At 42.5% G+C, this 22,533-nt stretch overlaps 1 protein-coding gene across 6 annotated transcripts in view; it reads left to right on the forward strand.

Moving 5' to 3' along the window:
* The window catches only part of col13a1 (collagen, type XIII, alpha 1), a 100,034-nt gene extending 78,260 nt beyond the window's left edge, over window positions 1-21,774 (forward strand). For all 6 annotated transcript variants that reach the window (XM_057046763.1, XM_057046766.1, XM_057046768.1 and 3 more), the window contains 7 exons: window positions 2-37; window positions 678-731; window positions 827-880; window positions 5,911-5,946; window positions 12,042-12,128; window positions 15,212-15,250; window positions 21,727-21,774. In XM_057046763.1, the coding sequence (XP_056902743.1) occupies window positions 2-37; window positions 678-731; window positions 827-880; window positions 5,911-5,946; window positions 12,042-12,128; window positions 15,212-15,250; window positions 21,727-21,759 (339 nt within the window). In that variant the 3' untranslated portion in view covers window positions 21,760-21,774. The remainder of the gene's footprint in view (window position 1; window positions 38-677; window positions 732-826; window positions 881-5,910; window positions 5,947-12,041; window positions 12,129-15,211; window positions 15,251-21,726) is intronic.
* The last annotated feature ends 759 nt before the right edge of the window (window positions 21,775-22,533 follow it).

The following is a 22,533-nucleotide window of genomic DNA, read 5'->3' on the forward strand; positions in this document are numbered from 1 at the left end:
GGGGGCTCATGGGTTAGACGGCAGACCCGGTCCAGTGGTGAGTGGTGCAAGTCCTGCTCTGGTTCCCTCACCATCCGATCCTTCTCCTGAACCTCCTGATTCTTCCTGCTCCCCCCCCACTGCAGCTTGCCTGATACCTGCCTGCCATGTTTGCTTGCTTTCCCACTTCCCAGATCTGTTCTGTCTCTTTTGCTGCCGTAGCTCTGCTGGTCGTGGAGCGTTGGGCTGGTCTGGGCTCTGAGCATCGTCACACCTTCTACCATGAGCAGTTGCTATATTGAAATGAAACGTGTAGCATGAAAGGATGCTCTTGCTGCATGTAGAGATGATCCGTGGACCTGAGCAGCTCTGTGTTCAGCACACGCTGCCAGGAACCTCCCGGCTGTGACATTTTATTCTCTTTCCTTTCTTTTAACAGTTTGATAGTAGGTCAACAAGCTCGCTGTGTATGCGTGAGGGTGTGTGGACAATCGTTCATGTCCGCACCCCTGGTTCAGTCACACAAACAGTCAAAGCAAAAGCTCGGAATGACTGTTTGCTCTAGTTTGAATATCTGTTCATATCCAACAGAAGGCTTGTTGATTTACTGTTTATAGTATTGACCCGTTCAGCTTCTCTACTCATCTTTTGCTATTGTCACAATGGTAATTATAGTTCTTAATTTCTCTGCACAAAAGGGTCTAATAGGACCAGCAGGTATGCCAGGGCCAGCAGGACCAAAGGGAGAAAGGGTGAATATCTTCTTTGTGTGATTTCTGCTTTTACTTTAAAAAACGTATAGGTTTAATTCAACAGTTGTAAACTCTGGATTGTCTTTTTTCTGAAGGGTGTAAAAGGAGATGCTGGATTATCAGGACCAATTGGACCTCAAGGCATCCCTGTAAGTCTTCTAGAATGAATAATCATCAAAATGGGGTGGGATTTTTTCTGTTTGATGCTTTCATTAGAAATTGGGAATCTTTAATTCCTGCAAGGGCAGACTAACGTCCCAGGATGCAGAATGGCAGACGACTAGCGTTGAACTACGGTCATTTTTGGGTGTTAGTCCCCAAGATGGGGTCAGGTGGGTGTGTTCAACTCAGGAGGTACTGAGGAGTGCTGCTATGAATGTAGCAGGTGAGGAGCAGGATCTCGAAGTTGAAGCGAATGAATGTCTGAACCAGGGGAGATGCTGAAGAACATAAAAAGGGTGAAATTACATCAAATCAAATTTCTTTAGAGCCCCAAACATGGTGCCTCTGAGGGCTTTACAAGGACCCCTCTCCTTTGCATGGACACACTTGCCAGAAACACACACGCTGGTTTTAAACAATGACAAACTGGGCGCTGGTTCACGAGAAGCGGAGTCCCCCATACTACATATGAGGGTCCCTTCTGAGAGCGGAGCGCTCTGGTTGGCTGATAAGGAGTTCCAAGTTCACTTCAACAGAAAGGAGCAAGACAAGGAAGAACCTGGGACCTCTACTTACGAAATTAATTGGTTCCGGAAGTTGTTTCCTAACCTGCAAATTACGTAAGTAGAGACACGCTTTCCATGTAAATGCCCTATTCTGTTCCAAGCCCCCAAAAATTCGGACATAATTTTTTTTATAAATCATAGAAATGCATCAAAACATGTAACAAATATATGTTACAATTAGATTAGCGGACAATAAATGTAAGAATTCAGTGCAAGGCTTCTCCAGGAACAAAATTAACTTTATTACAGGCTAATCTTACATTAGCCGTCATTACGAGCAACGAACGTTAACACTTGTGGTAACACCGCCATCTAATGGACAAACATACGAACACCAACAATAAATAAAAGTTAAACGAAAGCGACGCTGGGATACACACAAACTTGTACATATTGACGTCCCTCCTAGCCAATGGGATGACAGGAAGATGCTAGGTGATAGCTAATGGCAGAGCAGCTACAAGCATTTTGTGTTCGCTAAACTCCGCGAGCTGCGAGTAGCAGCGTTAGTATATTTTTGCCTTTCGTATCCTGAAATTTCTTTCGTAACAAGAGGAAATATTTTCCCGTTGAGACGCTTCGTAACCTGAACATTCCGCATGTAGAGACGTTCGTAAGTAGAGGTCCCTCCGTACGTGAGGAAGAAGAATTTAAAAATCTATTCTTTTACGGATAGCCAGTGCAGGGAAGACAGCACTGGAATAATGTGATAGAAGTCAAGCACAGTAATCCAACCTAGTGATGCTTAAAAAGGTGACTGAACCAGTTAAAGTTCATGGAGGGACCCAAAAAGTAACAGAATGTGAGAAGACAACAATATCCACAACTGATCCACAGTTCTCTTTAGCCCAAAGCCCCGATTTCTGTGCCTGGTAGTTATGGCAGATGGCCACAAGAGGGCAGTGAAGTACCAGTACTCCATCACAAAGGTGCGAGTTGCCATGGGGATGCATGAAGCATCGAACCCTATTATCAATAATAGAAAGTAATAATAATAGTAAATAAGGATAAAAAGTAGCTTCCGGGGGGGATAGCCTCCTTGTACTACAACAGAAAACCTCCAAGTATTTAAAGCAACTATATTGAAACTGGACTTTACAAAAATCATGTTGAACTCTTACTTTATCTCAATTACAGGCAATATAAACGACATATATGGGTAATATTTATCCTTTATATAGGTAATATTTATATTTTATATGGGTAATATTCATCCTTTATATGGGTAATATTTATCCTTTATATGGGTAATATTCATCCTTTACGTGAGTAATATTTATCCTTTATATGGGTAATATTTATCCTTTATATAGGTAATATTTATACTTTAGATGGGTAATATTCATCCTTTACGTGAGTAATATTTATCCTTTATATGGGTAATATTCATCCTTTATATGGGTAATATTTATCCTTTATATGGGTAATATTTATACTTTATATGGGTAATATTCATCCTTTACGTGAGTAATATTTATCCTTTATATGGGTAATATTTATCCTTTATATGGGTAATATTTATACTTTATATGGGCAATATTTATCCTTTATATAGGTAATATTTATACTTTAGATGGGTAATATTCATCCTTTATATGGGCAATATTTATACTTTAGATGGGTAATATTCATCCTTTACGTGAGTAATATTTATCCTTTATATGGGTAATATTCATCCTTTATATGGGTAATATTTATCCTTTATATGGGTAATATTTATCCTTATATGGGTAATATTCATCCTTTACGTGAGTAATATTTATCCTTTATATGGGTAATATTTATCCTTCATATGGGTAATATTTATCCTTTATATGGGCAATATTTATCCTTTATATGGGCAATATTTATCCTTTATATGGGTAATATTCATCCTTTATATGGGTAATATTTATCCTTTATATGGGTAATATTTATACTTTATATGGGTAATATTCATCCTTTACGTGAGTAATATTTATCCTTTATATGGGTAAATTTATCCTTTATATGGGTAATATTTATCCTTTATATGGGTAATATTTATCCTTTATATAGGTAATATTTATACTTTAGATGGGTAATATTCATCCTTTACGTGAGAGTAATATTTATCCTTTATATGGGTAATATTCATCCTTTATATGGGTAATATTTATCCTTTATATGGGTAATATTTATACTTTATATGGGTAATATTTATCCTTTACGTGAGTAATATTTATCCTTTATATTGGTAATATTTATCCTTTATATGGGTAATATTTATCCTTTATATTGGTAATATTTATCCTTTATATGGGTAATATTTATCCTTTATATGGGCAATATTTATCCTTTATATGTGTAATATTTATCTTTGGCCTGTGTTAGATCACATTTTTGAATTGATGTCATACTGTTTAGTTTCTAATAACATGAAACAATACAAATCATCAATTATAAACCAGAAAAGACTCTTTTTGAAAGGAAGCAATTTGAGCAGCATACTTAATTAAAAGTTATTATAAATCATCAAAAGCTTTTTCATTGAACAAAATCAATTACGATGTCCTCAATCAGCCTAACCGGTTTGTCCCCTAACCCTAACCCTAACCGAATTGTCCCCTAACCCTAACCCTAACTGGTTTGTCCCCTAACCCTAACCCTAACCGGTTTGTCCCTCAACCCTAACCCTAACCCTAACCGGTTTGTCTCCTAACCCTAACCCTAACCGGTTTGTCCCTCAACCCTAACCCTAACCCTAACAGGTTTGTCCCCTAACCCTAACCCTAACCGGTTTGTCCCCTAACCCTAACCCTAACCGGTTTGTCCCTCAACCCTAACCCTAACCCTAACCGGTTTGTCCCCTAACCCTAACCCTAACCGGTTTGTCCCCTAACCCTAACCCTAAGGCTAACAAGTCTCAGTTTAAAAAAGAAGGAAAGGGATCATTTTCCTCTTAATATTAAATGAACATGGTCCCACAGAGCTGAACACCAGGAAATGGAACAGCTGATTTTACTCTGGCATTGAGATGCACATTCTCTAGTTTCTTCTGACGGGCGTTGACCAGAAGGTGGAAGGGAAGCCGGATGGGTTAGGGGGTCAGAGGCCACAGCTCTGAGGGATAAACATGTTCTCCCATCTCTTTGTGTTCTGAAGGCTCTCAACTGTTTGTCTGATGATGGTGGGTTCAAGCAGTCAGTGACTAAGGTGACTGGTGTCTGCCCCCTATGGGTGAGACCAGATGTGGGAGCTCCGTCACGATTACGAGCTGAGCGGTTTCCACCACACAGTCCAGGTCCTCCTGCTCCCGTAGTGTCTGAGGATGCTCTCAATGGCGTCTGATAAAAATTCAGCAGCAATTTCTGGGGCAGTTGTGCATGTGTGGAGGTCCAGATGTTCTGTCCAACTTACTTGAAGGGAGTTCAACCTGTCCTCACTGTCCGCCAGGAGCAGGACCGGGCTGGTACGATGGCAGCAACTGCCCTGTTGTACGAAGGCAGTTTAGAGGGTTAGGGTTAGAGGGTTAGAGGGTTAGGGTTAGAGGGTTAGGGTTAGAGGGTTAGGGTTAGAGGGTTAGAGGGTTAGGGTTAGAGGGTTAGGGTTAGAGGGTTAGAGGGTTAGGGTTAGAGGGTTAGGGTGAGAGGGTTAGGGTTAAAGGGTTAGGGTTAGAGGGTTAGGGTTAGTGTTAGAAGGTTAGAGGGTTAGGGTTAGAGGGTTAGGGTTTAGAGGGTTAGGGGGTTAGGGTTAGAGGGTTAGGGTTAGAGGGTTAGTGTTAGAAGGTTAGAGGGTTAGGGTTAGAGGTCCGGACAACCTGGAATGAGCATTTGATCATGATGGTTTTGTTGGAAAGCTGAGGAACAACAAGACTACTGCTGCTACTGCTACTACAGCTACTACTGCGACTACAGCTACTACTGCTACTACAGCTACTACAGCTACTACTGCTACTACAACTACTACTGCTACTACTGCTACTGCTACTACAGCTACTACTGCTACTGCTGCTACTGCTACTACAGCTACTACTGCTACTGCTGCTACTACTACTGCTGCTGCTACTGCTGCTACTACTACTACTACTGCTACTGTTGCTACTACTACTGCTACTGCTACTACAGCTACTACTGCTACTGCTGCTACTACTGCTACTGCTGCTGCTACAGCTACTACTGCTACTGCTGCTACTACTACTACGGCTACTACTGCTGCTGCTACTACTGCTACTTGTAGTAGAAATTATTTGTACTTTTTCTGTAAATGACTATCTGATGCGATATTTCATGTTTTGTCAAATGTGAACATACAACAAGGATTTTCTGTCCTATAAATCTGAATTTCACTGATATTTTTCCTTGATTTTCCGACCATCATAAATGTCCAGCATGTTTCGGCTGGGAAGTCGGTCAACACCATCAGAGCCGTGAAGATGTAAAAAAGTAATCATGAGACAGCAAAATGGAACTAACTTTATTTTCTTTTTGTAGGGTATTGTTGGACCACAAGGACTCAAAGGCAACCGGGTAAGACGATGAGTATGTTTTGATAATAGATGCTATGAAAAGACTGCAATTCCCTGGAATATGCTAAGAGGTGCCATTCAGAACTCCATCTTTCTTTTGTAATTATTCTTATTCTACAGTATGTACCGTATTTTCCGGACAATACGTCGCACTTTTTTTCATAGTTTGTCAGGGGGTGCAACTTGTACTCCGGAGCGACTTATATGTTAAATAAATACATTATTACAAAATTTCACATGTTTGTTATTTTCACACTGACAACCACAAGAGGGCGCTCTAGGCGTGTGTACCTGAGGAACGAGTTCCTTTAGCGATGCAGAAGAAGAAGTGGTGCTTCGTCTATGGAGTTAGACTGTTTCCTAACCCCCCCCTGTACCCTACATAGTGCCCTCAATAGTGTGGACGCCATTTTGAAAGAGTGTCCGAAATGTTAGTGAGCATCGCTGGACCCTATGCAGTGCACTCAATGTATCCCACAATGCACTGCGAAAAGTAGTGTACAACCGATGCGCCCTAACTCGGAAAATATATCCCATCAGCCTTTACGGTATCACGTGACGATCTATCAATGGCGGGTAAACAAGGAGAGATGACTTACAAATGTATGTATTGTTTCACATTTCAAACTAAAGCGTCAAAGCCGTGGTTCGAATACTAACTTTAAATTTTGTGCGCTACGTAGTTCACTCAATCCATGTCCCCCACGTAGTGAGTAGTAAACAGGGAACGAGTGAACAGGGAACAAGGGTGTGGTTTCGGAAACAGCCTGGGACCTGATTGTTTGGTCAACTTGCTCGGATGTTCTTTATGCTATAGTTATCTGAATAACTGTTAATATGTTACGTTAACAAAGCAGACACGTACTCAGTTCGTTGTGGGTCATGTAGCTGAATTTGTTACGTTAGCATACCGTAACCCTATTGCTAATCCATGCTAATTGCCTTTCAAGATGAAATGTATGTTCTTGGTCTCGGATTTTATCAAATAAATTTTCCCCCAAAATGCGACTTATACTCCAGTGCGACTTATATATCTATTTTTCTTCTTTATTATGCATTTTTTGGCTGGTGCGACTTAAACTCCGGAGCGACATATAGTCCAGAAAATACGGTACTTACATTTGAAAGACTGGAGATCAATTAAATTTGTATGTATTTAGTAAATTTTTCCATGTTACCAAGGCGACCACGGTGCCGTCATGTTATCGCCCAGAAATCAAAGAGCAACTGGTTCCACCACATCAGGAAGCTTAACAGGATTTAAAACTCAAGTGTTAGGTTAACCAGTTAGGGTTAGGTTAACCAGTTAACGATCAAAAATCATTGAATTCAAATGATAGTTTATGAACATAAGGAGCATTAATGATCAAACTGATCTAATGACATCTTTAGTCATGTTTAGGGCCTTTTATCATGTCTGTGGGCCTGTTTTTCCTTCTCAGGCTGCGGTTTCTCATAAACTTGTGATTTCTCCCTGTTTTTTCCTGAGAGAATGTGTTCTGTTTCCTTCCCAGTAACATGTGACTTTTTAATCACTCCCATCTTTATCCCAAGTTTCACTTTTAATATCTCAACAAATTCAACTGGCCTGAAAACAGGAAGTTTCCTAATTGAATCTGCAGCTAACGATCATTGATGTGACCAGTTGAAGGTGTTGAGGAGAGCTCTGTGGGACCGTTGCTGTTTTTACTCTTGTCCTGTCTTCCTTTGTTTCCGCAGGTCTTCCTATCCCCTTTTACTTCCCTCCACCTTGCTCGGTGGCCCATGGCCCTTTTTGCCGGGGTTGCCCTCTCTCCCTCTCACAAACCTTGGCCTCCTGCTCCTCTTCCTCCTGCATTCTAATGTAGTCCCGGGTTAATCTTCCTCCTCTAATGACCTAATGACCAACCCCATTTAACAGACTTGCAAGCCTCCATGCACTCCTTCCAACCCTCCATCCTTCCTACCCCACCTGGCCTCCAGTGCTCCCTTCACTGTCCACATGTATGTTTCATTAAAATGCAAGCACCATTTTCTAAGCTAATCATTTAATGTGCTTGATGTATGAATGATCTTGAAATATTTCTTAATGTATCCTAAAATCATAAGTTTTAAAATGTCCGTATAATGTGTAAATTGATCATAGCAAAATATCAAAACCCCAGTATTTAATAAGAAGGAAAAAAGACAATAATAAATAATAAATATTAATGTTGCAACAAAATCACCAACTCACAGGGCGACATTAGCATTTATTTGAGTTGCATAGCAACAGCACTGGGAGAACAATGTCGGGAAGTCTGTTATTCTGGATTATTATTAATCTTTTCACATTTAAATATGGAGATCTATAAAGACTAACGTAAGATATTAAATATACTTAGCGGCCACTTTATTAGGTCACCTTGCCAGGAAAAGATTGGACTGGATTTGCCTTCAGAACTGCCTGAATTCTTCGGGGTTGGAAACATACTTTGGGGATTTTGTTCCATATTGACATAATAGCTTCACACAGCTGCTGCAGCTCTGTCTCCTGCACATCTATGACGAAGATCTCCTGTTCCATCACATCCCAAATGTGATCGATTGGACTGAGATCTGGCAGCTCTGAGGCCCCTGGAGTACTGTCAGCTCATGGTCATGGTCCAGAAACCAGGGTGAGATGATGTGAGCTTGGTGACATGGTGGATTATCCTGGTGGAAGTAGCCTGAGAAGATGGTCCACTGTGGTCCAGATGGGATGGACATGGGCAGAAACGATCCTCAGGGAGGCTGCAGCATTTAAACCATGCTCAGCTGGTACTGAGGGGCCCAAAGTTGGCCAAGAACATGTCCTCTTGGGTTCCTTGGTTGGAACCAGAGGTTATTAGAGTTACTGCTGCCTTTCTAGCATCTCAAACAGTCTGCCCATTCTCCTCTGATCTGATCTCCATCCACAAAACTGCTGCTCAAAGGATAGCTTCTCTTTTTGGGACCAGTCTCAGTAAAAACCGTGGAGATGGTTGTGGGTGAAAATCCCAGTAGATCAGCAGGTTCTGGACGACTCAGATCAGTCCGCCTGGCACCAACAACCGGGCTAGCTTCAAAGTCTCTTCAGTCCCCTTTCTGCCCCATTTTCTGATGCTGGTTCGAACCTGAGCAGGTTGCCTGGAGCAGGCCCGGAGGAGCTGAGTTGAGACCACGTGTTTGGCTGATCAGCTAATTATGATCACGAGTAATTGTGGTGGACCTGATAAAGTGGCCAATGAGTTATGGTAGCATCATGTAGCCTTTTGGTGGGCAGGAGTTATGCTCTGACAAAAGTATTATTATTATTATTATTATTATTATTATTATATTATTATTATTATTATTATTATTATTATTGTAAAACACCATCCTTGGTGTCCTTCCTTGTCCATCCTTATGTTACTTTCATTTAGGGATGCACAAACCTGTAAGGTTTTTAATAACTAACACTTCAATATTCAAAAAATACAAGCAAAAATAGAGTATGCAGAGGTTTTCATTTATTGGTTGATTATTTATTGGTTGCTCTAGTTTCATCCTTGAGATATGGTTTCTTAGAAATATCTAGAGTTATACTGCTTTATCAATTGTGTTGGCTCTTTTTCCTTTTAATATTTTGTTGGTGAATTTTCTGAATATAACGTAGTGTATAACGTATGTAACATATATAACATATATAACGTAGCGCTAGTGTACACATTAAAGTGACATTTTTCTAAACTATTCTTTGAACTATTTGTTGTGGTTACACCACAAGAGAAAGGTTCGGTTTTTGCTATGCGATCTACATTTGGCAAGCTAATTAGCTTCTACTTTCTGTCGGCTTCCTTCTCTTGAGCTTCTACACCAAAACACGTGATGTTTTGGACTTTCCAAACCATTTTAAAAAGCCTCAAAGCACTTTAAACATATTATAAAAGAGAAAGAATAGTAACACAAAGAAGGACCAATCCTATTGTGAGAGAATCAAGCTGCCTAAAACTTTTGCTGTTTTTCTGCACATTCAGCAGATTGTACATTTTACAACAATTGTAAATATCCCAAATCCGAATAAAGGAGGACTCACCTTAAACACCAGTTTCTTATCAAAGATTTTAATTTCTCTATAGTGAGATGGATCCTGCTCACCAAAGTTTACTGATCTGCCCTTTAAACAGCTTTGCTAAGCATTGACACTGCAAAACACATTATTACATTATATTATACATATATACATATATATTACATTATATATTATACCGTATTTCCACGACCATAAGGCGCACTGTATTAAAAGGCGCAGTCTCAGTTATGGGTGCTATATCTGTGTTTAAAACATACATAAGGTGCACCGTATTATTCGGCGCATGCTGAAACATACAGTAAAAAATGACAACGGAAGTAAAACAGTGAGTTTCGACACATTTATTGAACAAAATATTCATTCTTCCGCCACAAAACCATCAAAGTTTTCATCTTCTGTATCTGAATTAAACAGCTGCGCTATTTCAATGTCCAACATCCCGAATTCCTCTTCTTAATCATCTGAATCGGACTCACCGACCGGTTGTGGTTCAGCCTTGATTTTGTGAAAGCTCTTCCAATACATGAAGACGGTATCATAGCCCGTGCGTCTACAATCCACCCGCATATGGTGGCATAACTCGCCCGCCGCTGCCTCATAGTCTTTGTGAAGGAGTGTTCACCTTCCGCCATCCAGCGCTCTGTCCGTTTCCGTGGCAGCCGAGAACCACGGTGAACGACGACTTCTCGTGCCCCGTTGTGCGTATCACCACTGTGCCGGTCCCTTTTTCTCCACTTTGTGGGTCAAAGGGATGTTAAAAGTCAGAGGGATCTCATCCATGTTGGTGATGTGGCTGGGTGCTGTTATCTAGTCGCGGCAGTAGGTGAGGAGGATGGCCGCCCTCTCCTGGTTAGGGTTAGGGATAGGGAAGATGGTCGCCCTCTCCTGGTTAGGGTTAGGGAAGATGGCCGCCCTCTCCTGGTTAGGGATAGGGAAGATGGTCGCCCTCTCCTGGTTAGGGTTAGGGATAGGGAAGATGGCCGCCCTCTCCTGGTTTGGGTTAGGGAAGATGGCCACCCTCTCCTGGTTAGGGTTAGGGTTAGAATTAGGGAAGATGGCCACCCTCTCCTGGTTAGGGTTAGGGAAGATGGCCACCCTCTCCTGGTTAGGGTTAGGGTTAGGGAAGATGGCCACCCTCTCCTGGTTAGGGTTAGGGAAGATGGCCACCCTCTCCTGGTTAGGGTTAGGGTTAGGGAAGATGGCCACCCTCTCCTGGTCAGGGTTAGGGTTAGGGAAGATGTCCACCCTCTCCTGGTTAGGGTTCAGGTTAGGGAAGATGGCCACCCTCTCCTGGTCAGGGTTAGGGTTAGGGAAGATGGCCACCCTCTCCTGGTTAGGGTTAGGGTTACGGAAGATGGCCACCCTCTCCTGGTCAGGGTTAGGGTTAGGGAAGATGGCCACCCTCTCCTGGTTAGGGTTAGGGAAGATGGCCACCCTCTCCTAGTTAGGGTTAGGGTTAGGCAAGATGGCTGCCCTCTCCTGGTTAGGGTTAGGATTCAGCAAGATGGCCACGCTCTCCTGGTTAGGGTTAGGGTTAGGGAACATGGCCACCCTCTCTTGGTTAGGGTTAGGGAAGATGGCCGCCCTCTCCTGGTAATCCGCGGGCAGCCACTGCGCAACAGTTGTCCTCGCGTGTAAAGCGAAAACACTAAGATTGCTCGATTGCCATTTTCAGCCGCATATTCGATGGCCTGCAGTTTAAAGTGAGCCTCATTCATAGGCGTCTCGCTTGACAGGCGCCATTTTAGGGGATCCTTATGCGTAGGTGTGCCGCTAATCGATTGGCGGAGCGTTTACCGTAGTGCACCCCCCAAAGGCGCACAGCAGATTTTGGAACTCAGTCCACACACAAGGCGAGCCATATTATAAGGCGTACCGTCGATTTTTGAGAGAGTCTCAGTGTTTTAGGTGCGCCTTATAGTCGTGAAAATACGGTATAATGTAGCAACTAGCAGATATCAGTGAAGAAACATCAAACCAAAATCTTTTGTGTGGCTTAGTGAGGAGGACTAAAGTTTGTCTTTTTAATACACTGTTGTTTCCAGGGAGAGAGGGGCAAGAAAGGCAACAGGGGGGCCAAAGGGGATAAGGGAGACCAAGGAGCACCTGGATTAGATGCCCCCTGTCCTTTGGTATGTCAGTCTGATGTGTAACCCAGAGACAAAGGGAAGATGCACTATTTCAGAGTGCAAGGTCGACTTCCTTTTATCTCTGGTTTCCAGTGGTTTAACAACATGTTTTATTCCATGAGACAAACAGAAACATGGCAGCAACTGCTGGGGATTCAAATAAATGCTGTTTTAGGCCAAATTCCTGTTCATGCAGTGCTGGAAGGAGGGCCTGCAGGAACAGTTTTATGCAGATTCTCAAAACACTCAGAAACAAGACATCTTCCTTTCATATAGCCATGACTGACCAACATGTGGACTCTTGAGGGTTAGACGTCAAGGTTTAGAAGCATTAGATTGCCCCCAGTGAGCCCAGTTTCTGTCTGTCTCAGCTTACCTGCATGTTTAGGGTCCCTGGATCAAGTCAACGAGTGGACAGAAGTGGAGACGGTCCTGCAACTGCACAGGAGCACAAACACTCCTCGACCTGGTTTTAAATGGTTGATTTCACAAACAGGGTTTCCGAGGCTTTAAAGGGGAGAAAGGTGAACCGGGCCTGCCTGGCCTGGATGGGCTGGATGCCCCTTGCCCTGTGGTATGGTGCTCTTTCTTTCCCTTCATACTTTTCCAGCATGCTACACTCTTAGAAACAAGCATGTTTGACTCGATATTTCGACACATCCATCACATCCTACACCTAGAAAAGCACTAGGAGAGCATGGGCCTCCACCCCATTAGGAATACGAGGTCAAATGACAGAGTAGGTTACTTTATGATCTTGAGCAGTTTCTCTCAGCAATGTCAATATTTCCTAAAAGATTCATTAAAATCTCTTCATAAATATTTGGGTTATTTTACTAAATCAGACAAACTTATAAGAGTCAGTTCTCTTTTCCATCTGCCCCCCCTTCTCCTCCTTCTCTCTCCCCCCTTACATAATAATCACATAGATAATAATAACATATCTTAGAACTAACATACTGAAATTAACTTTCCCACTAGAGCTCTTTAGACTAAATCCAGAACAACTGTGGTCATAACCTGTTGTAACATCAGAAACTCTACACAGTCCACAACTTTCTCCCTCGCCTCTTAACTCGACTGTTCCTTGCATGGGGCACCATCTTCTCTCCATTGTTAAGACAACCTAATCCCACAGCAGGGAACAAGTGGGAATCTGGGAACTTCATTTGGCCATAGAGTCGATCTTCCTCCTACCTCCTCAAATAGGAAAACCCGAATGCATAATGCAAAATGATGAAAGCGTGTGTTTGACAAACATGATGTCGAGATGTAGTGAAGTAAATGTGACGATGAAATGTCTCATGTTGCACACACTGTTTAGTTGTAGCCTCCAGATTTACTTCTTGAATATCTATCTATCTATCTTCCCTGCATACAGTCACATTTATATTTAACTATCTGCATACATTATTGTTCTAGACATGTCAGAAATGATGTTAATATGTATGGAACTCTTTTTGGAGATGACTTGTTTCATGTGGAGATGTGTGTTTAGGTCCAACCAGAAGGGTTACCCACAAAGGATCACACACTGTTTTAGTGTTTACATGGATGGATGGATGGATGGGTGGATGGGTGGGTGGGTGGATGGATGGATGGATAGGTGGATGGATGGATGGATAGGTGGATGGATAGGTGGATGGATGGATGGGTGGGTGGGTGGGTGGATGGATGGATGGATAGGTGGATGGATGGATGGGTGGGTGGGTGGATGGATGGATGGATGGATGGATGGATGGATGATGGATGGATGGGTGGATGGATGGGTAGGTGGATGGATGGATAGGTGGATGGATGGTGGGTGGGTGGATGGATGGATGGATGGATGGTGGGTGGGTGGATGGATGAATGATGGATGGATGGATGGGTGGATGGATGGGTAGGTGGATGGATGGATAGGTGGATGGATGGGTGGATGGATGGATGGATGGATGGGTGGGTGGATGGATGAATGATGGATGGATCGATGGGTGGATGGATGGATGGATGGGTGGATGGATGGATGATGGGTGAATGGATGGATGGGTAGATGGATGATGGATGGGTGGGTGGATGGATGGATGATGGATTATAGATGGATGGATGATGGATGGGTGGGTGGGTGGATGGATGGATGGATGGATGATAGATTATGGATGGATGGATGGATGATGGATGGGTGGATGGATGGATGGATGATGGAATATAGATGGATGATGGATGGATGGATGATGGGAGAGGAGGAGAGGGAGAGGCGAGGAGAGGAGAGGAGGGAAAAGGAGAGGAGAGGAGAGGAGAGGAGAGGAAACCATGACCCAGTGGAGTGACAGAGGCCTGTCAGGTGATCATGGTTCTGGACCCCGGCAGCCTCGGCCTATAGCAGCACAGCTAAGATGTGACCTAATGATTAGACGACCCCCTAAGTATGATAATCTGTCTGTCTATGATAGTAACTGGAACTACAGAATTAGTAACAATAAGCTTTTTCAAAGAGGAAGGTTTTAAGCCTGATCTTAAAGTAGCGATGGAGTCAGCCTCGACCCTGGTACCCCCTAGCTAGGGCCTAGCTGCTAGGGAGTCCTTTATGCTAGGCCCTAGCAAGATGGTACCTTTTCACAGTTAAACATTATATCTATCTTTTCTTTCCCTTTCAGGAGAAAATCCTTTAACAGTGAAACACTGGAATTTTTTCAAAATTGCAATACAATATACATAAGAATTGGATGAAATTGTTTTTAACATGGTTGATTTTCCCATTGTATAATAATTGAAAATACCTTTATTTCGGTTTAGAGCCAGGTATTGTGCTATAAGTCTTAAACATTAATCGAGTCAATATCTGAAAATGTTCTTCACAACTGTTATATAGATGATGCTTTTGATTAATATCAGTGTTTTAATGTCAACAGTTGGAATATTTTAAAACTGAATCTTAAAATCATGCCTAGGAGTGTAGAACGTATATTTCTGATCTGACCCACGTGACTTTCGATGGCAACATTTTAAAGCCGTGTGTGGAGATGTGAAACTGGCTTCAACACTGCACATTTGCTCGTCAGCCATTTGTTGTCTGCCGTATTTTGACATTGTGTTTCTGTTGTCAGGGTGATGACGGCTTACCTGTCCCAGGATGCTGGAACAAAGTAGGTTGGAGAGTTTGATGCCGTGTTGCTTAGAGGCAGCTTCCACAGCGTCGGCTAACTTTAATTCAAACGCTGTTCCAACTAACATTTGTCCGCTTTTTCTCTTTGCAGTGACGATAACTTGGAATGCCTTGTGTGATTGTAGATAGGATATTTATTTTTTTACATATTCCTTATTCTGTTATATCTGGATGAAAAAGTCCTAAAAAAAAGACAAAAGATAAGCCAAATGTTTTTGTAAAGATTGTTTATTTTAATACATATCATAGTGTTTATCTATTGGATTTTTATACGTTGCATTATTTTAGTATTATGATCTCATAAGTAAAATTTCTAATGTGCCTACGTACAATAAGCATGATATTTGTGCATAGTGTAAAGTTGCTAATGCCTATTAACTTATTGTATTGTGTTGTTTTCTTCTAAAGTAATGGACCATGCTGCACTGTGGTGGGCTGGAGTAATAATGTTAACTTTTAAAAGTCTGAGCTGAACTCTCCTCTTTGTGATAAAGTGTTGTGAAAAGTTGGACAAGAACTGCAAATACACACCAAAAAATCAAGCAAACTCCCAGAGGACATCAGTCTGACCGTTTAAGACATGAACAAATCTATAATCAATAAGGCTATGTCTTTACTATCAAAGCGATATATTCATGAAAACCTCAGAAAGTTCAAGGAGCTGGTCTTCAGGACTAAAGGCAGTGAAACATTTGCCTCTAAAAAAAAGTGTTTACCTGTATTTATTGATGCAGTAGCTTATTGCAGAATATCTCCGTCCAGAGGCGACCCATTAAAGGGGACTTGTGAGGGCACAAGACCCATTAAAGGGGACTTGTGAGGGCACGAGACCCATTAAAGGGGACTTGTGAGGGCACGTGACCCATTAAAGGGGACTTGTGAGGACACATGACCCATTAAAGGGGACTTGTGCTGGCACATGACCCATTAAAGGGGACTTGTGAGGGCACAAGACCCATTAAAGGGGACTTGTGAGGGCACGTCACCCATTAAAGGGGACTTGTGCGGGCACATGACCCATTAAAGGGGACTTGTGAGGGCACAAGACCCATTAAAGGGGACTTGTGAGGGCACATGACCCATTAACGGGGACTTGTGAGGGCACACGACCCATTAAAGGGGACTTGTGAGGGCACATGACACATTAAAGGGGACTTGTGAGGGCACATGACCCATTAAAGGGGACTTGTGAGGGCACATGACCCATTAAAGGGGACTTGTGAGGACACATGACCCATTAAAGGGGACTGTGAGGGCACATGCAGGGAGCAGCAGACAAACATAAAAATACAGGAATTAAGAAGAGTGTCTGAATGAACAGACACTTGCAAACACTTTGGCCTCTCTACCTGAGCAGGTAGAGTAATCTCATCCCTACAGCGACGGTTAAAATCCATTTGTCCTCCTCACAATTTGAAGATAACGCTTGCTTAGTGTTGAGGAATTCTTGTACCTGTCCCTGCTCACCCATAAGGAGCAATGGTACGAGAACCTTTACATCAAATACACAGGAACCTTTACATCAGATACACAAGAACCTTTACATCAAATGCACAAGAACCTTTACATCACATACACAGGAACCTTTACATCAGATACACAAGAGCCTTCACATCAAATACACAAGAACCTTTACATCAAATACACAAGAACCTTTACATCAAATATAATAAAAGATATGTGTAAAAGATCTCCAAATGAGATTAAATCTACTATATTTCTATGGATTCCCAAACATATTGGGAAGGGTTTCTTCTTGAATGTGTGAATCCATTGATTTTGTGACTCAAATATTCGACACAATCATAGTGTCACCTCTATTATGTCTGCGGACACACTTGCATCACAGAGGAGGGTGTCAACAAAGATTTCAAAAAGAACAAAATTTGGGCATGAAAGCTGAGCGTATATCAGCCTGAACTGGTTCTGTTTTCATTTCATTGTACGGTTTGACCTCAGACAGCTGCATCATGCTTTTTGTTGCTGATCCCTGGATTTGAACTGTAGTATTTCTAGCGTTTGTTCTAATCTGCCACCAAAGCCATCTCATGCATTTGGATGGAACTCCTGCTGCTGACTCAAGGGCACGCTGCTGCAGACATCCACTTATGAAGAAATCCTGCTCATATATGAATGTATCTTTGGCTAAAGAACATTTGTATGCTTGTTAAGCTAACTATCTTCATCAACTGGCTCGGGGTGGAAGGGAAGGTTTTCCAGACCAGAGTAGAGCTCTGGTCCATAAATGCTGCTGCTCTTTAACAAAGCTTTATTTCCTACCTGGACCAGTGTTGTTAGAGGCTCTGTTACAACTCTGTGGCCAATAAAATATTCATTGTGTCACATTTGTGTGCCGCCTTCCACAGTCGTTAATGAGCTCACCATTAATATTTAGCGTTGCTCTTAATACTCTTTACAGCCAGTTGTGGATGATGTGTAAAAATGTTGAGTGCATTCAGAGACAAATCCCAATTAATATTTTCATAGTTTTCCCAATGAACTATGGTGGAGTCTGATGCCATAATGACTGAAACCCTAACCCTGTTTAACCCTAACCCTGTTTAACCCTGACCCTGTTTAACCCTAACCCTGTTTAACCCTGACCCTAACCCTGTTTAACCCTAACCCTGTTTAACCCTGACCCTGTTTAACCCTAACCCTGTTTAACCCTGACCCTAACCCTGACCCTGACCCTGTTTAACCCTAACCCTGTTTAACCCTAACCCTGTTTAACCCTAACCCTGTTTAACCCTGACCCTAACCCTGTTTAACCCTAACCTGTTTAACCCTGACCCTGAACCCTGTTTAACCCTAACCCTGTTTAAACCTGACCCTAACCCTGTTTAACCCTGACCCTAACCCTGTTTAACCCTGACCCTGAACCCTGTTTAACCCTGACCCTGAACCCTGAACTTACACATTTTATGAAAATACAAATCGCTCTGCTTCTTTGCAGGATAAGATTTGTTTGTACTTTGGCTATGAAATAGATGTAAATAAGGCAAATGGTTGATGAATGTAAATATTCTCTCCAGTTGTTGAGTAGCTCTAATGTTAGCAGCTTGATCTTGATCTTGAGCCAGACTTAGAATAAGCTGGAGTTTCAGTAGAACCCTACATGTACACGTCCCTCTGTAGGAGATTCATTTACCTCCAATTATAACTGAAAGTAAAGTTAGAAAGAAAAGATTTCTGTCCACCCTTTTTCTTGATGTATTGTGGCTATTGGTCAATCAATCACTCAATCAATCAATCAATCAATCAATCAATCCATCAATCAATCTTTTTTTTATTTATATGGCAGTTTATAAAAACCAAAAAAGTTCCCAAAGAACACAATGTAAACAGGCAAAACATGGGACAATGAAAACATTATATGGGTCATTACAGGAACGATCAAATCAAACCAATCAGTCTTTATTTATATGGTGTCTGTTACAATTTCAATTGTCTCTAGACCCTCTCCAGAATCCCAGGGCCGGACCCCCAATACGCAACAGTGGCAGGAAACACTGACCTTGAGCAGGACCAGGATCATATGGGGGGACCCTCCTGCTGATGGGGGGGCTGGGCAGGTCGAGGAGAGGATAGAAATAAATCATGGAAATACATTAATTACAACAAGCTGTTAGTAGAAGAGATAAGTGGGTCAGCGGGGTCAGAGGTCAGAAGGTCAGCGTACAGCTATGAAGGCGGTGATACCTTTAGATAGATTTAGAAAGAGGAGAAGACAGGGACAGGACCAGTCATGACCCAGCAGGGTTCCAACATCCTGGTGATCAGGTGATCATGTTTCCGGACCCCGGCAGCCTCGGCCTCTAGCAGCATAACTAAGATGTGACCTAATGATTAGATAATTATTTCTATATTATTATATATAATTATTATATAACCTAACGATTAGACAACCCCCTAAGTATGATAGTAACTGGAACTACAGAATTAGTAACAATAAGCTTTTTCAAAGAGGAAGGTTTTAAGCCTGATCTTAAAGTAGCAATGGAGTCAGCCTCCCGTACCTGGACAGGGAGCTGGTTCCATAGCAGGGGGGCCTGGACAGGGAGCTGGTTCCATAGCAGGGGGGCCTGGACAGGGAGCTGGTTCCATAGCAGGGGGGTCTGGACAGGGAGCTGGTTCCATAGCAGGGGGGCCTGGACAGGGAGCTGGTTCCATAGCAGGGGGGCCTGGACAGGGAGCTGGTTCCACAGCAGGGGGGCCTTGACAGGGAGCTGGTTCCATAGCAGGGGGGTCTGGACAGGGAGCTGGTTCCATAGCAGGGGGGCCTGGTAGCTAAACGCTCGGCCCCCCATTCTACTCCTAGAGACTCTGGGAACCACAAGTAGACCAGCATTCTGAGAGCAGAGCGGTCTATTGGGCTGGTAAGGTGTCACTAGCTCCTCCAGGTAGGATGGAGCTAGGCCTCTGAGGACCTGGTAGGTCAGGAGAAGGGTTTTAAAAATTATTCTAAATTTAACGGGCAGCCAATGAAGCGACGCCATTACAGGAGTCATGTGATCTCTGTGGTCAATACCTGTCAGAACTCTGGCTGCAGCATTTTGGATCAGCTGGAGGCTTCTTAAAGAGTTGTTTGGACACCCTGATAATAAAGAGTTACAGTAGTCCAGCCTGGAAGTAACAAAAGCATGAATTATCTTTTCAGCATCATGGTGGGTCAGTAGCTTCCTGATCTTTGAGATGTTCCTCAGGTGGAAAAAGGCACTTCTAGAGACTGTTTTTAAATGCAAGTTAAAGGACAGATCTTGGTCATACTTTACTCCAAGATTCCTCGAAGGGACTAAGGGGGCTAAGGAGAAACCATCTCGAGTGATCATGTGACCTAATTTATCTCTGAAAGGTTTTGGACCAAACATTGTGACCTCACTTTTGCTTGAGCTACGAAGAAGTAAAAATAATGCTTACATGTTGAGAAAACAAGGACATTTTTCTTGGAATTATTTTTTTTTTTAAATCACACTAAACTCCATATAATGCAAAGACAAAAAAGACAAAAGTTGCTGATCTCAACTAACCCTAACTAATAGGGAAAGGTATGTTAAAATGTTTAGTGACTTTGGGACATGGAAATAAAGTTAATTGCACATAGACCGTGATGTGAAACCTTAATCTTCATAATGAAGAATATATAGACTAATATAGCATATCTATATATTAGTAATATATAGATAGGCAGTAACAAATACATTATTACAAAGAGCAATGACTAGTATTCAAATAACAGCATATAATAAATAACAGATAAAGCATCAAAACCAGTAGTCAGCTAATTTCTACAAATCCACAGAAATGAGTTATGAAAAACATGAAGCATTTAGTAGCTACAGGAAAAGGATGCCTCTAAAATGTCACATGAAGCCTCATTCATACTGTCAGAGCACTTCAACACCACTAGTTAGCAACTTAACTACTGACTGCTGAATGTAAAGCTGCAGTTATGCATGTTGCTACTTTAATGGCTCATGCTAACCCTGACCGTGAATCCCTAACCCCTAACCCTAACCCTAACCCTGACCGTGAATCCCTAACCCTGACCCTAACCCTGAATCCCTAACCCTAACCCTGACCATGAATCCCTAACCCTAACCCTGACCCTAACCCTGACCGTGAATCCCTAACCCTAACCCTGACCCTGACCGTGAATCCCTAACCCGTAACCCTAACCCTAACCCTAACCCTGACCGTGAATCCCTAACCCTAACCCTGACCGTGAATCCCTAACCCTAACCCTGACCCTAACCCTGAATCCCTAACCCTAACCCTGACCATGAATCCCTAACCCTGACCCTAACCCTAACCCTGACCGTGAATCCCTAACCCTAACCCTGACCCTAACCCTGACCGTGAATCCCTAACCCTAACCCTGACCCTAACCCTGAATCCCTAACCCTAACCCTGACCATGAATCCCTAACCCTGACCCTAACCCTAACCCTGACCGTGAATCCCTAACCCTAACCCTGACCCTAACCCTGACCGTGAATCCCTAACCCTAACCCTGACCCTAACCCTGACCGTGAATCCCTAACCCTAACCCTGACCCTAACCCTGACCGTGAATCCCTAACCCTAACCCTAACCCTGACCGTGAATCCCTAACCCCAACCCTGAATCCCTAACCCTAACCCTGACCCTAACCCTGACCATGAATCCCTAACCCTAACCCTCTAACCCTAACCCTAACCCTCTAACCCTAACCCTCTAACCCTAACCCTAACCCCTAACCCTAACCCTCTAACCCTAACCCTCTAACCCTCTAACCCTAACCCTAACCCTCTAACCCTAACCCTCTAACCCTAACCCTCTAACCCTAACCCTAAAACTGTTTGGGCTGGTTGAGGTCACAGAGCTTTCTCTCAGTAGTAACGAGCTGCAGGATGTGCTGACTGACCTCTGCTTGTGTCTGCGAGGAGATTCAATTGCATTCTGAATTATATTTTAAGGGTCAGCATCCTTTCCAGCTGGCGAAGAAGTAAAGATCTCAGCGTTCTTCATGAAGCTCCAGAAAAGGAACTTGAAGACCTTTGGACGTATCTTTGAGTTTTTACCCAGACTTGGAGTGTTGATATTAGCTTCCAGGGGACTGGACACATGACCAGTGGTGAAACGCTCTGACAGCAGCACTGAGCATGTGGACCTTAGTGAGACTGCAGAGCTTCTCCTCTTCTTCTCAAAGTCACTTCTGGAGGATTCAGAGCAGCTCACAGACGAAACGTGTCACGTGTTTCCATGAAAAGCCAAAGAACAAACACCCTCTTGATGATTCCTTGATCTTGACTGACTGCCTTTTCTAACATACCTTTAGCTGCAGCTATGTTTCAATTATTATTCTGTATAGAACAATATCATCATCAGCAAGATGCTGAGTTGATATCAGTTCATTATTTTGTATAAAGGTGTAAAATGACACCATGCTGGAACTGTAAGTATTGTACGTATAAAAGAACTCCTTCTTTCTGTGTAAATAGGTTACATCAATGAAAAATTATACTTTCTACATTTAATTGCAATATTAGCAACGAGCACCAATCTTTTGATTGGTATTTTCAGAAATTGGGAAGCATTTATTTTGGCCTTGTTCACCAGATTTTCCAACTTTTTCTAAGAACTGAAAAAACAGATACAGTTTTTTTCATTCAAATATCTTTTTATAGAAGAATCTATTCAGGTCAGTGGACATGGAAATATCCAGTTATTTACCACCGAACATTTCTTCATTTGCTGTTCCTCTCCACAAACGTCCTCGTTGG

Source organism: Takifugu flavidus, chromosome 11 (assembly GCF_003711565.1).
Source record: "Takifugu flavidus isolate HTHZ2018 chromosome 11, ASM371156v2, whole genome shotgun sequence".
Classification (NCBI taxonomy): Eukaryota; Metazoa; Chordata; class Actinopteri; order Tetraodontiformes; family Tetraodontidae; genus Takifugu; species Takifugu flavidus.